Consider the following 17,807-nt stretch of genomic DNA (forward strand, 5'->3'; position numbering starts at 1 on the left):
GGAGAGAGGGAGGGAGGTGTGTGCTGCATACGAAAGCTGTGCAAGCGATTTTTATAAACAGGGAGTTTTCTACACAAAATAACATTGGGAATATCCCACCGATAGTCCACCCCTCCACTCCCTCCACTTGAGTTAGGGGGAGGGATTTGAAGTTTGGGGGGGGGGCGATGCGTGGCTGAGCTCTCATTAGTGACCAGGGACATTTCGTTCACAATGTGGAAGGCAGACAGGGAGAGGCAGATGGCTTTGAATGCAGGATTTACATAGTAATGAGATTCAGGTCACCATAGCTGTCTTTTTTTCTCTGCATTTTGTCTAGGTGTCGAGTAGTGTGCAGGGATGACAGGGATGATGGAAAAGGGAGAAAGGGAGGAAAATTAACCCCTTCCTCATAAGGAGAAATTGGTGTTAGAAAACAAAATTTGTCACAGTGGGCTAAAGAACAGTAGAGTATGACAACAAACACAGATGTAGCTAGGAGGGCTAAAGGTAGCCACTTTTTAAGTTTCTGGCTTGTTTTTTGTGGTAATGACACAAAGTATTCTAACTTTAAAATCCCAGAATTTCCTGAAATTTTTACATTCTGCATTGCTGGTTTGAGAATAGATATTTTGGGGCTTTTATTGTTACAAGTCAACCCAAAGTTGTGGAAGTTTGTGGACTGAAAATGGGGCATGGCTTCTTGCTACAAGGCCTTGCTTCTTTCTTTGGAAAAAATTACCCATTTTGCTTGGTTTCTTGGCTAAAGACTTGTCTTCACATGATTGCAGTGGTGTGATTAAAACATAATATTTTCCACTGCAATTGGTAATTCTTAGCATGATCTCACTACTGTCAGATCTTATCCTGATGACAGATGGGAAACTGGGAACCATGGGTCCTATTTCAAGCTTTGGATGGTGGCACTTGATTTGCTCAATAGTCAACCCCAGGCATTCCCAAGATATGCATCAGGGCCCAAGAAATCTCAAGGCTATATTTAAAATTATGAAAGTTTTAAAGCAACGTGCGTTTCTTTTCTCTGACTTTTTTTTTCTTTATAGTTAGAGGAGTATGGGAAAGGAATTTACTCTTTCTGCTGTACATCACCTGACTCCAGAAGCTGGGGCTCTAGAAATGTTGCAAAAAGAGCAGGAGAGAAGCTTTAGGTGATCCCAGTGTAAAGTAGAAACTATGTCACTTAACTACATGTGGACATTTAGGCAGAGGTGGGAAAAGTAGGGAAGGTGTTTGTATGTGTCTAAGGTTTTCAGTATTTGTAAAATCCTTTTCATTCTTCCACAAAGAAGTTGTTTTTGAAACACAGAGCATTTGGGGCACTAAGGTCAGGATTCATCTCATCTCACCTTGGCCACTGGAGTTGAGCAAGCTTGTCTAACCTCATCATACAGACCTTTTCAGCATCAGTGAAGAAGGATTCAAACTATCCCAAGCTGTGGGACAGATTTCCCTTGGAAGGGGAGGGGGCAGAGCTGCTTTGGTGGCATCTCCTGAAGCCGACAGTAAATGCATAGTCAGAGCGCCACTGCATTTTTGCTGTTTGGGCTGAAAGGGAAAAGCAAATCTAATCAGGTGCCTGGGACAGACTGGGAAAGGAAGGCTTCATGGCTACTTCCTCCTGAGGAAAAGGCTTAGGTCTAATAGATCTAATTATGTTATTTCTCTGTTTTATTGTTACAGCCATTTGTTTGAAAAGTCAGTAATCCTTTTATACCAGTCCTGTAATGATTATTTAATGTCTGGCTGTTTGTGAACCCACCAATCTGTGTGAATGGAGGATGCTTCACCATGGGGAATCTGCTCAGTTCTCCACAGGACAGTAACTGGGCCTGAGAGCCTCGAGTTGGGGCCTTAAGTGGGTGGCTTCAAATTCCCACTTGCTGAATGAAAATAACGGTAGTTACGTAAACCCACTACACTCTCCTTTACAAAATGCTGCAAAACATAGGGCTGTCTTTTGGCTGTATACAGCCATAGTACTCCTCTGCAAGGATAAATGTTCACCGACTAATGTTTGGTTAGCAGGCGCTTTGCCGGTGGCCAGTGGGTCCCTCAGCTCTGTCAGAGCAGCGACACTCGTTGGCCACAGCTCCACGGGTGTCCCAGTCAGCACCCGCCACCCTATGCCAGCTGAGTGGGTCTGCTCCCCTTGCTGATGTTTTCCAACCTCTTCCTTTGCAGAGCCCCTGAAATCATCCTTGGTTTACCATTTTGTGAAGCAATCGATATGTGGTCATTGGGATGTGTCATTGCAGAGCTGTTCTTGGGCTGGCCGTTGTACCCGGGAGCTTCAGAGTACGATCAGGTGGGTATGGATGTTGCCCTGGGTCCTGTAAGTGCACGGGTGCTTTTCCCTTCTCTTGTCAGGTGAACAGATGCCAGCTTTTTCACTTTTGCTAATGAGGGGTCTGTGTTTCTTACCCTCCCAAGACAACCCTGTCATTATCCACCTGGGGTGTTTATTCTAGGTAACCGGTGTGCTGCTCGGTATGCTGGCTTTTAAGACCTGACTGCCTAAGTGAAATCTCAATCAAGAGTCAACGCTACCATTGACTGGAGAGCTGTGTACATGTCTCTCCTCGCTGAGCAGAGCAGGCACCCTTTCTCTGCTGTAACAGCAAGGGCTGAATAAAGGTTTATTTGTTAGAAGAAACTGCACAAACTCAGCTGCGTTTCATAACCCTTTTATGAGAGTGCATATTAAAAGCAATGACAAGAAGGAGAACACTCGCATTGATGTAGGTTTCCAGTTAATATAAGTTGTCGTCCTTTTTCTCCCTATAGGCTTTTGTGCTCTTTTTGTAGTCCTAAAACTGATAACACAGCGGCTGCTGGAACCCGGGCTGTGGAACACTTTCCATTCCCACAGTCTTCTTCAGGCTGATCTTAGCTGTCTGCAAATGCAGCCTCTAAAGGGTCTTTTTTCTTTTAGGAAATAAATTTTACCAAAAAAAAGGCAGGATAATAAGTTTTTCATAAATTTAAATGTTTTGACTCTTCTTTTGAAACTAGTGTTTTTTTACTCAGAGCTCTAAAGGTAATATTTGGCAGGGGAAATAACTTGCAGTGAAGAGCAGGGCTCCAAAGGAAATCTGACGTAGCTGAAAAACTTACAAGCATTTGAAAATCACATACCAAGCATGAAGAGTGGATTTCTTTCCTTTCCCTGTTGCACCCCAAAAACCATAAAACACGCAGCTGAAAAAGAAATCACCATACCTTTACTGTCCAGCTTAACTGCCCAGCACAAGGCTTCCTCTACGAAAGTATGAGGAGGGCTCCTGGGGACCTGGGAGAGGGGTAGGGGCTGATCCTGGCCCCTTGCTGCAGCACTGGGGCAGGATCTTGGTGCCTCTCCAGTGCATGAGCTATTCTGATGGACCTAAGGAGCAGCAGAGCTGAGCAAACCATACACAGTGAACTGCATCCTTCCAAGCACTGAGTGCTTGGAAGTCCTTGAAATAGCAGCTGATTTTTATGCCTTCATTAATTTTTTTATCCCTCTCTGTCTCTTCCCTAAAAATCACTTTCCATTCTTCCCTGGAGTTTTCTAGAGTAGATGACTGTTTTGAGCAGTTTTGCAGAGTCTGCAGCAATTTTTCAGAACGAAACGTTCAGGAGTCAGAAGATACCAAAGTTAAGGTTTCATGTGGCACCTCAGGCATGTGTGTCTTTAATTGTGTAATCACAGACCCTTTCTCCTTTATAAAAAAATAAAAGTTAGAGATCCTGGAAACATGTGTAGTATCTTTTAGCTATGTGGGTGCCAATGAGATCATGCTTGAAGATGTAACCCACATAATAAATGACATCATGCAGTTGTCATTAGAGATGAAGTACTTTACATACCATGAGGGTGTCACTTCATTTGAGAGTATATTTTGTCCAATTTCAAAGATAGTCACTTCATAGTCTTCCATTTTGAACTTCAAACTGCTCCCAGGACAGGCTGTGCACTCAGGTGGGGGAAAACCAGCGAAAGTTAGAGAGAAAATAGCAAATTGTTGAAATTCTTTCTGGGAGAGGAAAGGGTGACATAAAAAGGTGCAAAGTGGTGAGACACCCCATTGAAATAGCTGTCTGGATCTTTTCTCTGATCTCCAAAACTTAGGGACTTTCCTGTCTTTGTCCTTAGGCCTTATGGGACTGTGCTGTAAGGGCGAGTTTCCAGTGATGTACATGATAAACGGAGGGAATTCCATACCGAAGTTCTCTTTCCTCTCATTCCTTGCACTGAATTTTTTGGGGTGAAGTCTAACTGCGTGCTACATTTTCTCTTTTTTTTTGTTCCATTGTTTCAAATGCCTCCTGCACTCCTTCAGGGAAGACCTCTAGAGATCTTCACAGGACAGACAGTGACCTCTCATCCTTCTCTTACAGATTCGCTATATTTCACAGACGCAGGGCTTACCAGCAGAGTATTTGTTAAGTGCAGGGACAAAGACTACGAGGTTTTTCAACAGGGATACAGACTCACCATATCCTTTGTGGAGACTGAAGGTAGGAAGACATTTCCTTATTTCTTTTACCTTGCAGTTGCTTGGAAGTGAGGAGACATTCAGGTCTCCTCAGAGCCTAGGTCTCTGCTTTTTGCGGTGCGGTGCAGACATTGGGGTGGGTATGGCCCAAGGTAAAACTGCCATCCCCAAAGTCTGCAGCCCATAACACACCTGCTCAGCATTGCTTTATGGGAAATTTAAGTCTAGAATTGACCTGGAAATCTTCCTCTAAGTAGTCTGTGGATTGGTGTGTAGTTTAAATGAAACATGCCCTTGGCAGACTTTGCTCTAATATCTAATGCATTGGGTGGAAAAAAAAGGCAGGCATTTTAATTCTGACAGTCAAAACCACTAGTAATGTAGGTGAGCCCTGAGTCTCGTGTGCCAGCATGTTTGACTGCATGCTCCCCAGTGGGCTTCTGGCTGTAAGGATAGGATGCTGAACTAGGATGGGTGTAAGACACCCACCATAGTTGGGAGGATCCTCAGAAGTGAAAGGGAATAGATAAATCACCTTGTGACACAAAAGATGTCACATAACCATAGCGGAAATCACATCGACGTTGTCTGGTCAGGCAAGAGAGGCACGGTGGTCTCTGATGAGGCACACAAGGGCACATAAGCACAGCTGACTGCAGGGCAGTGTTGGTCAATGCCTCTGTCCTTTTTTGAGCAGACGCCAGATGATCATGAGGCAGAGACGGGGATTAAGTCGAAGGAAGCAAGAAAGTATATTTTCAACTGTTTGGATGATATGGCACAGGTAAGAACATTGGTGAGTAACTAGGAAGACTGTTTACATGCCTTCTGGCAGCACTAAAAAAAGGGAATTACATGAGTTCTCTGCATATCCTGAACTTTTGCCAGCTCCTGAAAAATACCAGGATTATGCCTACCAAATTAGCTGTTATATCCAGCTTTGTAGGGGTGACTGCAGCCATAGTAAAGCAGCCTTGGAAAATGACTAAGTCAAATCTCTGAGTGTTGAAATCCTGTTTTCTCTTGTCTATGCAGTACTCCTCTATGTGACCACTGGCAAGTCCCTTAGTTCTCTGTGCTTTAATATTTCTGTTTGATAAATGGTGACACTGGAAGTACTCACCATGGCTGTAGAAGAGTGCTCTATGTAAAATGTGGCTGTCTGGGGGAATGGGGAGTACTAATTCATTTGTCAATTCCATATAGTCGTGAAAGCTAATCTCAGCATAACCACTCCTGCGACAGGGGTTTGTGCTAACAAACAAATCATTGTGCAAAACTGGTGCAACACTGGAGTTTGTACTCGGAAAGTCTAGACATGGTAGCATTGATAAGCAAAGATGCAGAAATGGAGGACTGGAATCAGGGGAGACTTTATAAATGCATGAAATAACACGTGTGTTTTTTTTCCTGGCACCTGATATATGAATGGGATGTTTCTCATAAACCTACTGAGAATTTTTATGTATTTTATATTTCTTTTGCTCACGGGACACATAGATAAGTATCTGATAGCACAGTACTTTGTATGATAAATACACTGATTATGAGAGCTTGCCTGCTACCACATGGAAGCTGTTCATCATCAGTGGAGGGTGACTAAGTGTTTCATTAGCCATTGACCCAAGCGAGCTGAACATTTAACAGTCTGTCTAGAGATCTGACATGCACAAGCCAGATGACCAGCCAGAGTGTGCCGTGTGACTTCAGCAACTACCCCTTTAGACAGGGAGGCTTGCAGGGCATGTGCTCCAGCGAGGAGTAAACACAGTTTGCTGGAGACCTGACCATCTGCTCTTTCCTTTGCCGCTCACTCTTGTCGTTTCTCCTTTAGGTAAACATGACAACGGATTTGGAAGGAAGTGATATGTTGGTGGAAAAGGCAGACCGGCGGGAGTTTATAGATCTGTTAAAGAAGATGTTGACGATAGATGCAGATAAGAGGATAACACCCATTGAAACTCTGAGCCACCCTTTTGTCACCATGACGCACTTGCTCGATTTCCCTCACAGCACACAGTACGTGGTTTTTGTTTCCCTTGGGTTTTGAACTGGAGGGTGAAGGGAAGAGCTGGCTGTGGTGGAGACCAAATGTATCTGAAGGGCATTGTTAAGATGTTTAAATCCTAAGTTTTAATCTTTTCCTGGTTAAAAAAAAGGGGATTACCAAGTCAAGGTTGTTAGAATTGTGTTGTGGGTGCTTGGCATTTAAAACGCTGCAGTGTGTGCTACATTAATTATGTAAATATTCAATAATTACGTATTTTTCCATTAAAATGCAGAAGAAATTATGCAATTAGTGCTGAAATTATCAGTCTAACTCAAAATAATATAGTCATGATTGTTACTGAAGTAATCAACCTTGTCTGCAGTGGGGAACCAACCCTTACTCCCAGAACCTTCCCATCTTGCAGGGGTCAGTTTGGGGCTCTTTGCTTTTTAAGGGAAAAGCTGTTCTGCAGCAGCTCTGTTTCAAAAGCATAGGCAACAGGATGAGGAGTTTAATTTTCAGCTGTTTGTTGTCTGCCTGTGTCACCTTAAATACCATGCTGTGACCTCATCTGACACACGTGTGGAATGGAGATGGGCTCCGTGGCTTGCTGGAGATGTGAAGAAGTGTCATGCCTTCGAGCCTGACTGCCCCTTCTCCTAAAGCTGCATTACAGAGCAGAGCAGCCTGAAGTGCAGGAAACCTGCACCCAGCCCACTGCCATTGTCCCCTGGGCAGTTCACATAGGGCCAGGCTTCTCAGGTATAAGTGAAAAAGGTAGATACATAGTGGGAGTTTCCCAAAGCCTTTAGGACACCTAGCTTTGAATATCCTGCTCTACAGCACTTGCAGTTCAAGGTGCTTTTGCATGCTGTCCCTTCCACTTGACAGGAGAACAGTTGCCAGCACAGTGTTGTACTTCATTGGGTGCCATTTGCGTGAGTGTTTAAAGGCTGTCAGGAGCTCAGGTACAAAATTAAAGGGAATTCCTTCAAAAGCTCTAGAGTGTATGTGTGTGAGTGCTGCAGAGCAACAGGTAACTGTGTCAGCTCTCCTGCTTGTATGTGTGGCTGCGGTATTTCAAGTTCATTTAAGGTAGCTTTCCCTCTTTGAAGGAGCTGTAGCTGCCTTTTTGTTACATTTATCACAAGATAAGAGCAGCTGCTTACCAGAAGGTAGTGGGTGCACGATCTGTGTAGACCCAGACGTACCACGCACAGCCATTTTGGAGCACTGTTATCTATAAATAGATAGTAAATGAAAAATGTAACGAAAACAAGATGGGAGATTGTTGTGCTAAACAGGGAGAAAGTAAGTTTCATATAAAAACCATTCATAAATAAAAAATGACAGTATTTTCTAACAGCATGAGCATCATAGACAAAAGTCTCTTAATTTGCAACAATCCTTCTTACTGTGCAACAACTGATTGTGTAAGATAGGAGAGATTTGTGACCTAATACATTGCCATCAGAAATCTTTCCACTAACGCAACAGACCATAACCACATCTTCATTTTTGAAGTGCTCACTTGTGGCTGCTCAGGCGAAGCCCCAGAAAGGTTGAAAATATCACTGGGGCCAATAGCAGTGAGGATTTTACCCAAGTAAAGAATTCAGCATCAGGTTTCTGAATACTAAATGCTGTGCCAGCCGGGTGCGTAACCCCACGCAGCCCCTCCACGTAGGAAGCGGTGATTGGAAAAGAGAGCAATAAGCTGTAACCACCATGCCAAGTTGATGGAAATTTTGCCTGTGATTGCCTGTGGTTTGGAGAATAGAAACTTCAAAGCCTTGAGAGATGCAGGGAGTTGTAATCTGTCTTGAAAGTAAATCGGGCAGCAGAGAAAGTGAGAGTATGTGGAAGCTGTAGCTTCTGGAAGGAATCTGCTGTGGCACGCTTTGGAGAGGCTGCAAGTTTGAGCAGCACGAGATGGGCTGTTCTGCTTACTTGCAAGCAGACACCAAAGTGACTTTAGGTCCCCATTTCACATAATTAGCTGCCTGGCTCTTAAATTGCTGAGTACTCCTCGGACTTTTTCTGTTTTGCTTTGTCCCTGCCTTTTTTTATCCCCCCCCTTTTTTAAAGTAAGAACAGAGAATATGATGTTGCATTAGTAGAGCTTACACCTTGTTACATAAAACTGTTTAGTAACACACACAGTTCACCATGTAGAGAATATACGCTCTTTTCATTGCTTTCTGCTTTCGGAATAGGGAATTATGTTCATACTTGACTGGAAAAATGCAATTCAATAGTCTTCTGTATTTATTTGATAAGTGTTTGATTTTGCTGAATGTTCTACAACTAGCAGGTATAGTTCTGTAAGTGAATGCTCATAATGTGCAGCTGTGCACAGTGTCCTGAGCCTGTCTTGTCTGCAGGTGTTTATGGCCCAGATCCAGTTATCAAGATATTACTCACAGAAAAAAAGAGGTGACCATTTGAATAAGAGAAAAGATAGGGATGAAAAGATTGAGGTCCTCTTCCTGACCAGCCCTAGGGATCATATGAGGTTGTCCTTTTGAAGGGACATTTCATTTCTTAAAAATTAGGTGAGGATATGTTTACCTCCTCTAACAGTTTAGATCATTACAAAACAATCAGCATACAGCTGATTTTTTACAGCTACAGCTGATTTTCACTGCTTGGAATTGCTATTTTTCTGTGTTGAGATAATGGAAATAAAATAAGTGCCTTTATACTTTTTGGGGTTGAGTTTCAGACTCTGAGATTGCATTTGTAAAATCAATTATTATGGAGGAATTGTGGCAAAAACTGTATTGGTTTTTAGACCTCAAAAAATGAGATTTTATTAAAAATACAGTTTTGCACAGGTTTGCTGTGTTGTTATTTCTTAACCTCTGTATGCTTCGATATCCTAATTATAAAAATGAAATACCGACAGTTTCATGTAGTAGATGCCTGGTGAGCTCTAAAAATGTAGAGAGCATTTCATCTCCTTTGCAGGAGGCACAAAATATGATACTTCTCAAAATTTCCATTGCTATATCAATAACATTTAAGGGAAAGTCAGCGTAGAGGAAGAAGCTGTAATCTTTCCCCCAGAGATCCAATTCTCAGTGTGAGATAACTTCAGAACCGGATTGCCTCGGGGCATTGATGAATCTGATTTGGCATAACCTTTTTCAATATGAATTGTCCCATTGACTGCAAGAGGAGGTCTCATGTGCTTCAAGATAAGCATCGGTACAAGCATTTAGCCAGACAGGGGCAATGTTTTAACACTAGGCTGGACTCAGCTCTAAGTGAACTACTTCTTGAAAGGAACAAGGGAGATTTTTTAGTGGTCTCGGCGATCAAGAATAGTAGAATTCTTCCTTGCAAAGGACGTGTAAAACTACCTTTAGGCTTGCACAGAGGCAAAAGCGTGAGTTGTCTTTTCCTCTCAGGCTCAATCATCAGAAAAAAACCAGTATCTATCTTTCTTTCTTGCTCTCAGTCTCTTTCAGTCTTTAAACATAGCCACTTTGTATTTCTTGCCTCGTCACCTAAAGAGCAAGCAGTTTGCTTGCTGCTTGTGATTTGTATTGCAGTGCTGAGACCCATGGGAGCACCCAGGAGTCCCAAAGCAGCCGCTCTCGTCTTGGCCTTTTCAGTACAGAGCTAAACTGACTCTCACTGCTTAAGAGAGACCTGTATAAAACAGCAAAGGGCTTTAAGAGCCTAGAAAGTGCTAGGCCTGCCGTGGAGACCTAATGCAGGGCCACTGTGATAGACTGTTACCTGTGTTAGTCGGTTGGTTGATTTTCTGTCTCTTCCTTGCCCCCCTTTCCTTACACAGTGTCAAGTCCTGCTTCCAGAACATGGAGATTTGCAAGCGGCGGGTGAATATGTATGACACAGTGAACCAGAGCAAGACGCCATTCATCACCCATGTAGCCCCAAGTACATCGACCAACTTGACCATGACTTTTAACAACCAGCTGAACACAGTCCACAACCAGGTAAGGGCATTGATCAGAGGCAGACAGTGCTTGAAACCTTTATGTCAGCAGGGTCTAGAAGATGAAAAGCGAAGTAGCAACCCATTTAACATGCCTTCCAAGAGATGGTGCCTTTTTACTCTCCTTCCTCTGCTCCTTTCGTCATTCTCTATTCTTCAGGCAAGCAGTAATCTTGTGGCATTTTATGTGACGGTGAAATGTTGCCCATGTTGTTTATGTTGTTGTTGGGGTGATAAATCCTGCTTACTTGGAAGTTGCTATGGGGAAAAGCTCATTAGTCCCTTAATGCAGCAAGTAGGACTTCACTCCCTAGGTCAGGCAGAAGTATTTGTGATCTTACAGCACTTCTTCAAATTTGCATTGAAGTAAAAAGAATTTAAACCCGTCTGTAACAGACACAGCACTTTAACTGATCAACATGAAAGAAGAGTTTATTGATAATGTTTATTCTTATCTCGCACTGGTTTTACTCCAGGTGCCACAGTTGATGTGGGGACTGTGTGCACGTACCCCCACTGTGAACACACTGCACTCTACTTCAGTGGGCTCTGGCTTTATAATCGTGCTTTGTATTAGTTTTACTTGCCCCAGTGTTGGGGGGGTGCTGTGTTGACAAATTTTTTGTGACTAGCAGATGAAGTTATTTACTGCGGTACTGTATTACAGCAGTGAAGGGAAACTCTCCAGGGAGAGCACTGTAGGAGACTGAAGCTCAAGAAATAGCTACTGTCTTTTAAGCCTCTTGGGAACAGGCTGCTCAAGATTCAGTCTAGAGATTGCAGGTGGCATTGCGGAAATGGTGTTCAGAAAGCCAGGGAGCTAAAGGAATCTGTATAGACCTACAGGGTGTTCCTGCGTCAGTCAGAAAACAGACTTCATGACTCAAGTCCTGATACATGTGATCACAGAAGGTCTTTTGAAACAATTCAAGCAGATTCAGACAGAGATAGGTCATGACTTGGTGTGATAGGGTATTAGTTGCAAACACCAGTTCCCTTTCTTGTCTCTTTCTGAGTTGCTGACTAAAGAAATGTACACTACAGGCTCCCCTAGGCCCCAGCTGCAGGGCAGAGACACCATTTGTACCACAGTTGCTAGTAGGAAATGCAGACTTGCTTTCATTTCCTCACAGCTCACTTGACATTACGATCAGTTGTTGGCTGGGGAGATCGATGGTAATTTCTGAATTCTCACAAGGGGTGTGTGTTGTGAGCAGAACCAGTATCTCCGGTGTTCCTAGAAAAAGTGGTAGAAATATTTCCAGGAAGGGTTTTTTAGTTTGAACAAGCTCTAAGCCTTTCACAATTCTCTTCAACATACCATTCATCTTAGCTTTCTTTTGTTTCCTGTCTCTGCAAAATGTCTGGGGATTGCCTCCTTCCAGTTACAGCTTCTGAGATTAGGAGTGTGGGAGCTGTTGTGGTTGCTGCTCAGTGTGTTGCACAGGAGAGCAGATTGCACTTCGCTGCCTCTGCATAGAGAGGGGATGAGGAGGAGGAAGAAATGTTTTGTAGTCACATCCTTCATGTCTGTGGCTGTGGCAGTGCAGCACGGGTCCAGTGGCAACCAGTGCAGTGCAAAATGTCTCCTCCAGCCTTGATCAAAGCCTCCTCCTGGGTTCATATATTTACCATGAGAAAGCGTTGTCTGACCTGTCATTTGCCATGAGAAAGTAGTGTCTGACCTATGTCCAGCAACGCTTCTGGTATGTTTGGGCAGAGGGGAAGGATGGGCTCTGGTCTGGTAGAGTTTGGCTGCCTAGGCATGAATGCTAAGGACGTAGTTTTAGAGCAGTGACAGTTTAGTTGTCTGCAACTGTTAGACTCAGTCCAAATGAAAAAAGTCTTCAGATTTCTAGATGTTTTGCAGAACACTGGGATGATTTTTGTGGCTTTGCAACATCCCCTGCTGGAGTTTCTGCTCTAAGAGATTTTAAAGACAAGCCAAGTTTGGACTTTGCAAGTATTAGTATTACCACCTGTTATGCCTTCTGATTACTTCAAATTCCAAACATAATTCAAGGGACATGTGCCATCTTAGATGCAAGGTATCTAAGAGAAAGGCTGGAATGAATCTCCCCTCTCAGGATGAGACTTCACAAGGCATGGAGGAGCTGAGTTTATTTTACCTCAGAAATATGAACAGCTCCTAGACCTATGTACATGATGAGTGAACAACATGATTTGTGGATAGTAACATTTTCTGACCCCATCTTCATCATACTGCAAATCAGAGGCAGTTGGGTGAGAAATGGGGCTACATTTCTGCTTTAGAGAACGTGCTGTGTCTCAGCAGTTCACAGCAGCACTGCATGGCCGGAGGCCCTGTGGTGTGGTACAGCTGTGGTTACTCAGGCAAATTGTGCTCCTTTCCCCAGCGCTGCCCTTATCTCTGTGCTCCTCAGTGTCCTGTTCTACCCCTTGTTTGGTTTTGGTTTGCTGTTTTGTTTGTTTTGGTTTGTTTGTTTGTTTTTTTCACTTTATCTTACACTATTTTACTTTTTTATTTTGTTTTTGGATTTTGCTTCTTCCAACGTACCCATCTCCCTCATTTTTTTGTTTGTTTTTTGTTTAATTCCCGTCATTCCTTTAGACCACCAACCTGGCTCCCACCTCCTCCAGTGCCACTATTTCCTTAGCCAACCCCGAGGTCTCCATACTAAATTACCAATCTGCACTCTACCAGCCCTCAGCGGCGTCCATGGCTGCGGTGGCCCAGCGGAGCATGCCTCTGCAGACAGGAACAGCGCAGATCTGTGCCCGCCCCGACCCCTTACAGCAAGCTCTCATCGTCTGCCCACCAGGCTTCCAAGGTAAGGAACAGCCTCACCGGACCTTGGCCAGTTGCTGCTCCCTCCCCACTGCTGTTTCGTCCAGCTCCTGTTGGAAATGAGCTCCCCTAGTGCAGGTCATGTGGCAGGAAGAAGGCTGGCCTAGTAAATCGGAGCAGTGAGGTTGTTGCAGGTGGAAATGTTTGCAGTGGTGGAGGATCTTGCAGGGACCTCTGACAGCATGAGTTGGAGGTAGCTGGTCTAAAACAACAGGGCAGATACTGAGAAGGGGCTGAGGGAGAATATGTAATATTTGTCCTCTTTTGCCCTGAACAGAGTTTGAGGCTCTTCTGCTGTACTTTGGAAAACTTGAAAGCTTTCCCCCACAGTAACATGAATCAGCATGTGCGTAATGGGCCCATCACTTCTCAGCGATTCTGTTGCTAAAAGGGGAACTCAGGAGGGTAATGCAGCAGGGAGCATGGTGGGGGTGGAGATAAGTGTTTGCCCCCATAACACACTCATGACCATTTATGCATAAAATTCCCTCAGCTCCAGCCCCACTGCAAACAGTTCTGCTTGTGTATATAGTAGTAGGTACCATTGTTAGACAACTTGGGTTATGATCAGAATTAGCCACTTGTCCTTCTCTTAACTTTACATGCTGTAGCAATTTGGAAAACTAGATGGGTGTCTGTAGGAAGTGGGCTAAATAGACCTCGGTTCAGCTGGTGCAACTTCTACTCTTCAGTTCTACAAGCCTGTCTGTGCAGCAGTCTCTAGGCACTTGTTAAATGTTCTGCAAGATTATCAAAGCTCTTTTGAACTAGAGAAGTTTAGCTAGGCCTCTTCTACGTAGTTAAAATGCATCTCAAGGGTTTGACTTCAGAAATGTATTGCTAGACTACATAAGCTAACATCTTCAGCTTGCTGTCCCGAGAAAGCTCTAAAGCAGAGGAGGCAGCACAAGCTGTGCTGAGGTGGTGGAGAGGGAAGCTTCCTGCTGCTCAGTTAGGCTTATGTGTGGCTTAATCATTGATTGGAGTTTGGGGTGTGCTAGAGCCTTTTAAATATGAGTCCCAAGAAGCTGTTCAAGAGAAAAGGGAGTACAGAGTTCTGGATTCCCATCTCACTGTCCCACTTTGGTCTAAAGATAGCGTTGTCATGTAGCAATAGGTTTGGGCTGGCAAAGACCATTTTCTGTTGCCAAACTGGAGAATATGGTGAAGAGAAGCCATTCACTCTGCTTTTTTCTTTTTCTCCCCGTACACACTGTATTGTGATATTTCCTGTGCATTTGAGGTACACTAAAAATACGAACTCAGTTATTCCCTTAATACCTTTGAAAATGTCTTTTCTGCACCCTCATACATGTATCATGTTTGTGAACATTTGTTGGACGTCTCTGGGCTAGGGTAGAACATGTGGCACTTGATAGCCCAATTTTTCAGAGGGACTGAATATTGCAATTTAAGTGGACATCAGCGAGTGCCTTTAGGCACCTCTGAAAACCAGAGCCCTGTTCCTAGCAGTGCTGCTGATGACTAATGCTGTACCTTCTGTGCTGGTGGAACAGGGTTACAAGCCTCCCCTTCAAAGCATGCTGGGTATTCGGTTCGGATGGAGAACGCAGTTCCCATTGTCACTCAGGCTCCTGGGGCCCAGCCTCTTCAGATCCAGCCAGGACTCCTCGCACAGGTAAGGAATTCTGAAGACACTGAGCTCAGCAGGTATTTACTGTGTTGTTTAGCTCTTGAAGGCTGAGGAGAGTAGCTTTATCTAAGGGCCTTCTGTGGTGCAGTTTGGAGACTTGGGCAGCTATATAAGGGTCTGCAGCTTTCTCTGAAATGTCCAAATCTCCCCCAGCTCAAAGGCTATGTCAGAGTTGCAAAAGCCTCCAGAAAGACCTTCTTTCCTTTTGGTTTTCCACTGGAATCAGTGGGAAAGCCTCGGGGAAATCTGTATCCGGCCTCTGCTGAGGAGGAACCGATAATAACCTTCCTGCAGCCTCCTGAACTTGCAATCTCAGTGGTAGTTTGTAGTCAGGAGTCACAGTGGTGAATTGTGTGTTGCCAATAAATGTCTTCCATGCTTTAAGATTCCACCATTCTGTTTTATGAGCTGCACCTCTGCTCTTCAGGTATGAGTGAGATGGAAGGAGCAGAGGCAAAGGCCCCACAGGCAAGGAGCTCTCCTTGTCAGCAGCACAGTTGTCGAATTGTGCTCACAGGAAAAGCATGGTTCCTTCCAGAAGAAAACCAATCAGAAATGGGTACCATTGATCATATGCACATCCTCAAGGGGAACCCCAGCTTCTCAAACCAGAGGAGCAGTTCATTCCACCTTGTGCTGGCTTCAGTGAATCTGCCCCTACTGTTTTTGAGCTGGTGCCATGGTACCTTTGCTGATAACAGGCAGGAAAAAAAAACGCCTAGTATACTTAATACTAAGTCGTGCAGCCTGGAAAAGGTGATCTGTTAATTAAAAATGCATGCCTCTGACTCAGTCTTGGTTGATCTGCAGTCAGGTACCCACTGAGGTACCTGACTTGAGGGTTTATGCCTGTGCCCTGCGCTGCTGTGGTAAGGCTGTTGGTGGTGTTGCCTTCCTTTGCCAGATGCCAGTTGTGCTTATCTGGTGGATCAAAATGCAACTTGCAGTCTGTGTGATTTCCACCTGCCCTGCCCCTTCCCAATAGCAGAGCCTTTGTTAGAGGACTGTCTGAAACATCAAACCTATCTCTGTTGCAGCTTGTTGTAACAACAGACGTGGGCCACCACTCATGTTTGGTAGGAAAGGAGAGCCTACAAGGCAGTCAAAACAAAAGCCACGGCAAAGCAAGAGCAGTCTGTGCAGGCTCAGAGCCTGGCACCTATTGCTTGTGCAAGGAGTCAGCCAAGGCAGTGGGTGAAGGAGGTCACAGGGCTTTACATGCCCCCACCATTCTGCCAGGCCTCCTGTGGTGTGCTTTCTGTGGGGCTTGAAGGAGTGATCTGAAGCATCCCAAAGTCAGCAGGAGCCTGAAAGATCCCAGGACCTCCCACTCCTTCTTTCTTCTCAAGGTGGCCTTGTTGGACTTCATACAAACGAGGAATGTTTGGTAGTAAATATCCTCCTGAACACCCTCCCTCTCACAGGTTACCAGTTTTGGTGCTGCCCTTGCCACATAAATGCCGATTTCTTTGGCTGCCCCTTTCATACTTTCTACTGACATTTTATTTATTGTCACTTCCAAAAGGGAATTCAAGCTGTTTCTGAGAAACTCTCCTCACTTGCATAGATTTTTAATTTTTGATTTAATAAAAGAGAGGCGGTCTGCCTGTTGATGTATCTGTTTGCCTGGCGCGATGAGAAATGCTAGCTGTCACTCTGGTGGCAGGACACTCTGATTGATGCCGGTGGCATCTGGTGTCCGTGGGCCTCACTCAGTTTGGGCTGAGCAGCTGGTCTGATAAACAAATCTGTACCCAATTCCAGTTTCCTGAATGGAAAAACACAGCTTCTTTGTGATGCATTGTAGTCACATCTGATCTCTGAGCGGCTGCGTGTCTCTCTCCCAGCAGAGAGCTATTCCCCTCATGCACAGCTGCTTATCTAATGCTCTTCAGACTGGACCACGGGATTGCTCCAACTATTAGAGGGCCTGTCCGCAGCAGAGAGTGTAGCACCTCCAGAGCCCACTTCTGTCTTTCCACCTGCCTTATTTGTCCCACCGATGGGGCACAGTGCTGCTCCTTGTGCTCCCAGCACACAGCACAGGTCACTGTGCTTGACCTCATCAGGATGCCTGTGGCTGGTAAGGCCTTACTGCATCCCAGCACAGCTGGCGTCCAGTTCCCCCCATGCATTTTGTACAAGACGAACCGCACCAGAGGAAGGAGTTCCAGAGGCCGGAGGGACCCCCCGCTGAGGCACTGACAGATTTTTGAGCATCATCTCTGGCAGCTGTGTGTCTGCAGTCTGTGGGATGGAGCTAGGCAGTGCAAGGCAGAGCAAGCAGCCTGCAAGATGTGGGGTCAGTGGCTAAAGTAACTTGTTTGTGACTTGTCTGGGTCTATTTTCATCCTCTCAAGCAAATGTGGTCCACATATCACATGCACAGGGACTGGTGAAAGGAGACTGATCCTGTCTTTTCTAGTAGCTCTCTGTGGCTTTTGATCTCAAAAGAGACAAAACTGTACAGTTTTCTGGCAGGCATCCATGACGTGACCTAGAACTGTCCCCTGTCCCTGAATTCTTGATTTTTCCCTCCTCTTAACTCCTTCCCAACACCACTTCCCACGGAGGTCCTGCCACCAGCTTTCAGAACAAACACAGTTATTCCATTAGTCGCTCCTGCTCTATATCCGGAGCACGAGCTCCGTCGCACCAGGGGATCCCCCAGCTCCAGAGCGCAGGGGCCAGTGCGGTGCTCCACCACGGCTGCAAGATTTCATAGTGATGCAATAACTGGGAACAGGCTGTGGCTGCCGGCGCACTGTGCTGGTGGATCAGCCTAGACAAGTCTTATCTGCAGATTAAATGATTCAGTGGTCCTTACCTAATAAGTGAGGAATTTGTGCCTAGACCCTGACACTGCATCTAAATTTATGCACTGCAGT

At 44.8% G+C, this 17,807-nt stretch overlaps 1 protein-coding gene across 3 annotated transcripts in view; it reads left to right on the top strand.

Moving 5' to 3' along the window:
- The window catches only part of HIPK2 (homeodomain interacting protein kinase 2), a 123,685-nt gene that overhangs the window by 86,865 nt on the left and 19,013 nt on the right, over window positions 1–17,807 (top strand). For 2 of the 3 annotated variants that reach the window (XM_027680504.1, XM_027680505.1), the window contains exons 3-9: window positions 2,182–2,305; window positions 4,381–4,500; window positions 5,176–5,262; window positions 6,313–6,497; window positions 10,274–10,436; window positions 13,029–13,248; window positions 14,783–14,904. In XM_027680504.1, the coding sequence (XP_027536305.1) occupies window positions 2,182–2,305; window positions 4,381–4,500; window positions 5,176–5,262; window positions 6,313–6,497; window positions 10,274–10,436; window positions 13,029–13,248; window positions 14,783–14,904 (1,021 nt within the window). The remainder of the gene's footprint in view (window positions 1–2,181; window positions 2,306–4,380; window positions 4,501–5,175; window positions 5,263–6,312; window positions 6,498–10,273; window positions 10,437–13,028; window positions 13,249–14,782; window positions 14,905–17,807) is intronic. The other variant, XM_027680506.1, reaches the window with a different exon arrangement.

The sequence above is a fragment of the Neopelma chrysocephalum genome, unplaced genomic scaffold, assembly GCF_003984885.1.
Source record: "Neopelma chrysocephalum unplaced genomic scaffold, ASM398488v2 Primary Assembly neopelma1_59, whole genome shotgun sequence".
Lineage (NCBI taxonomy): Eukaryota > Metazoa > Chordata > Aves > Passeriformes > Pipridae > Neopelma > Neopelma chrysocephalum.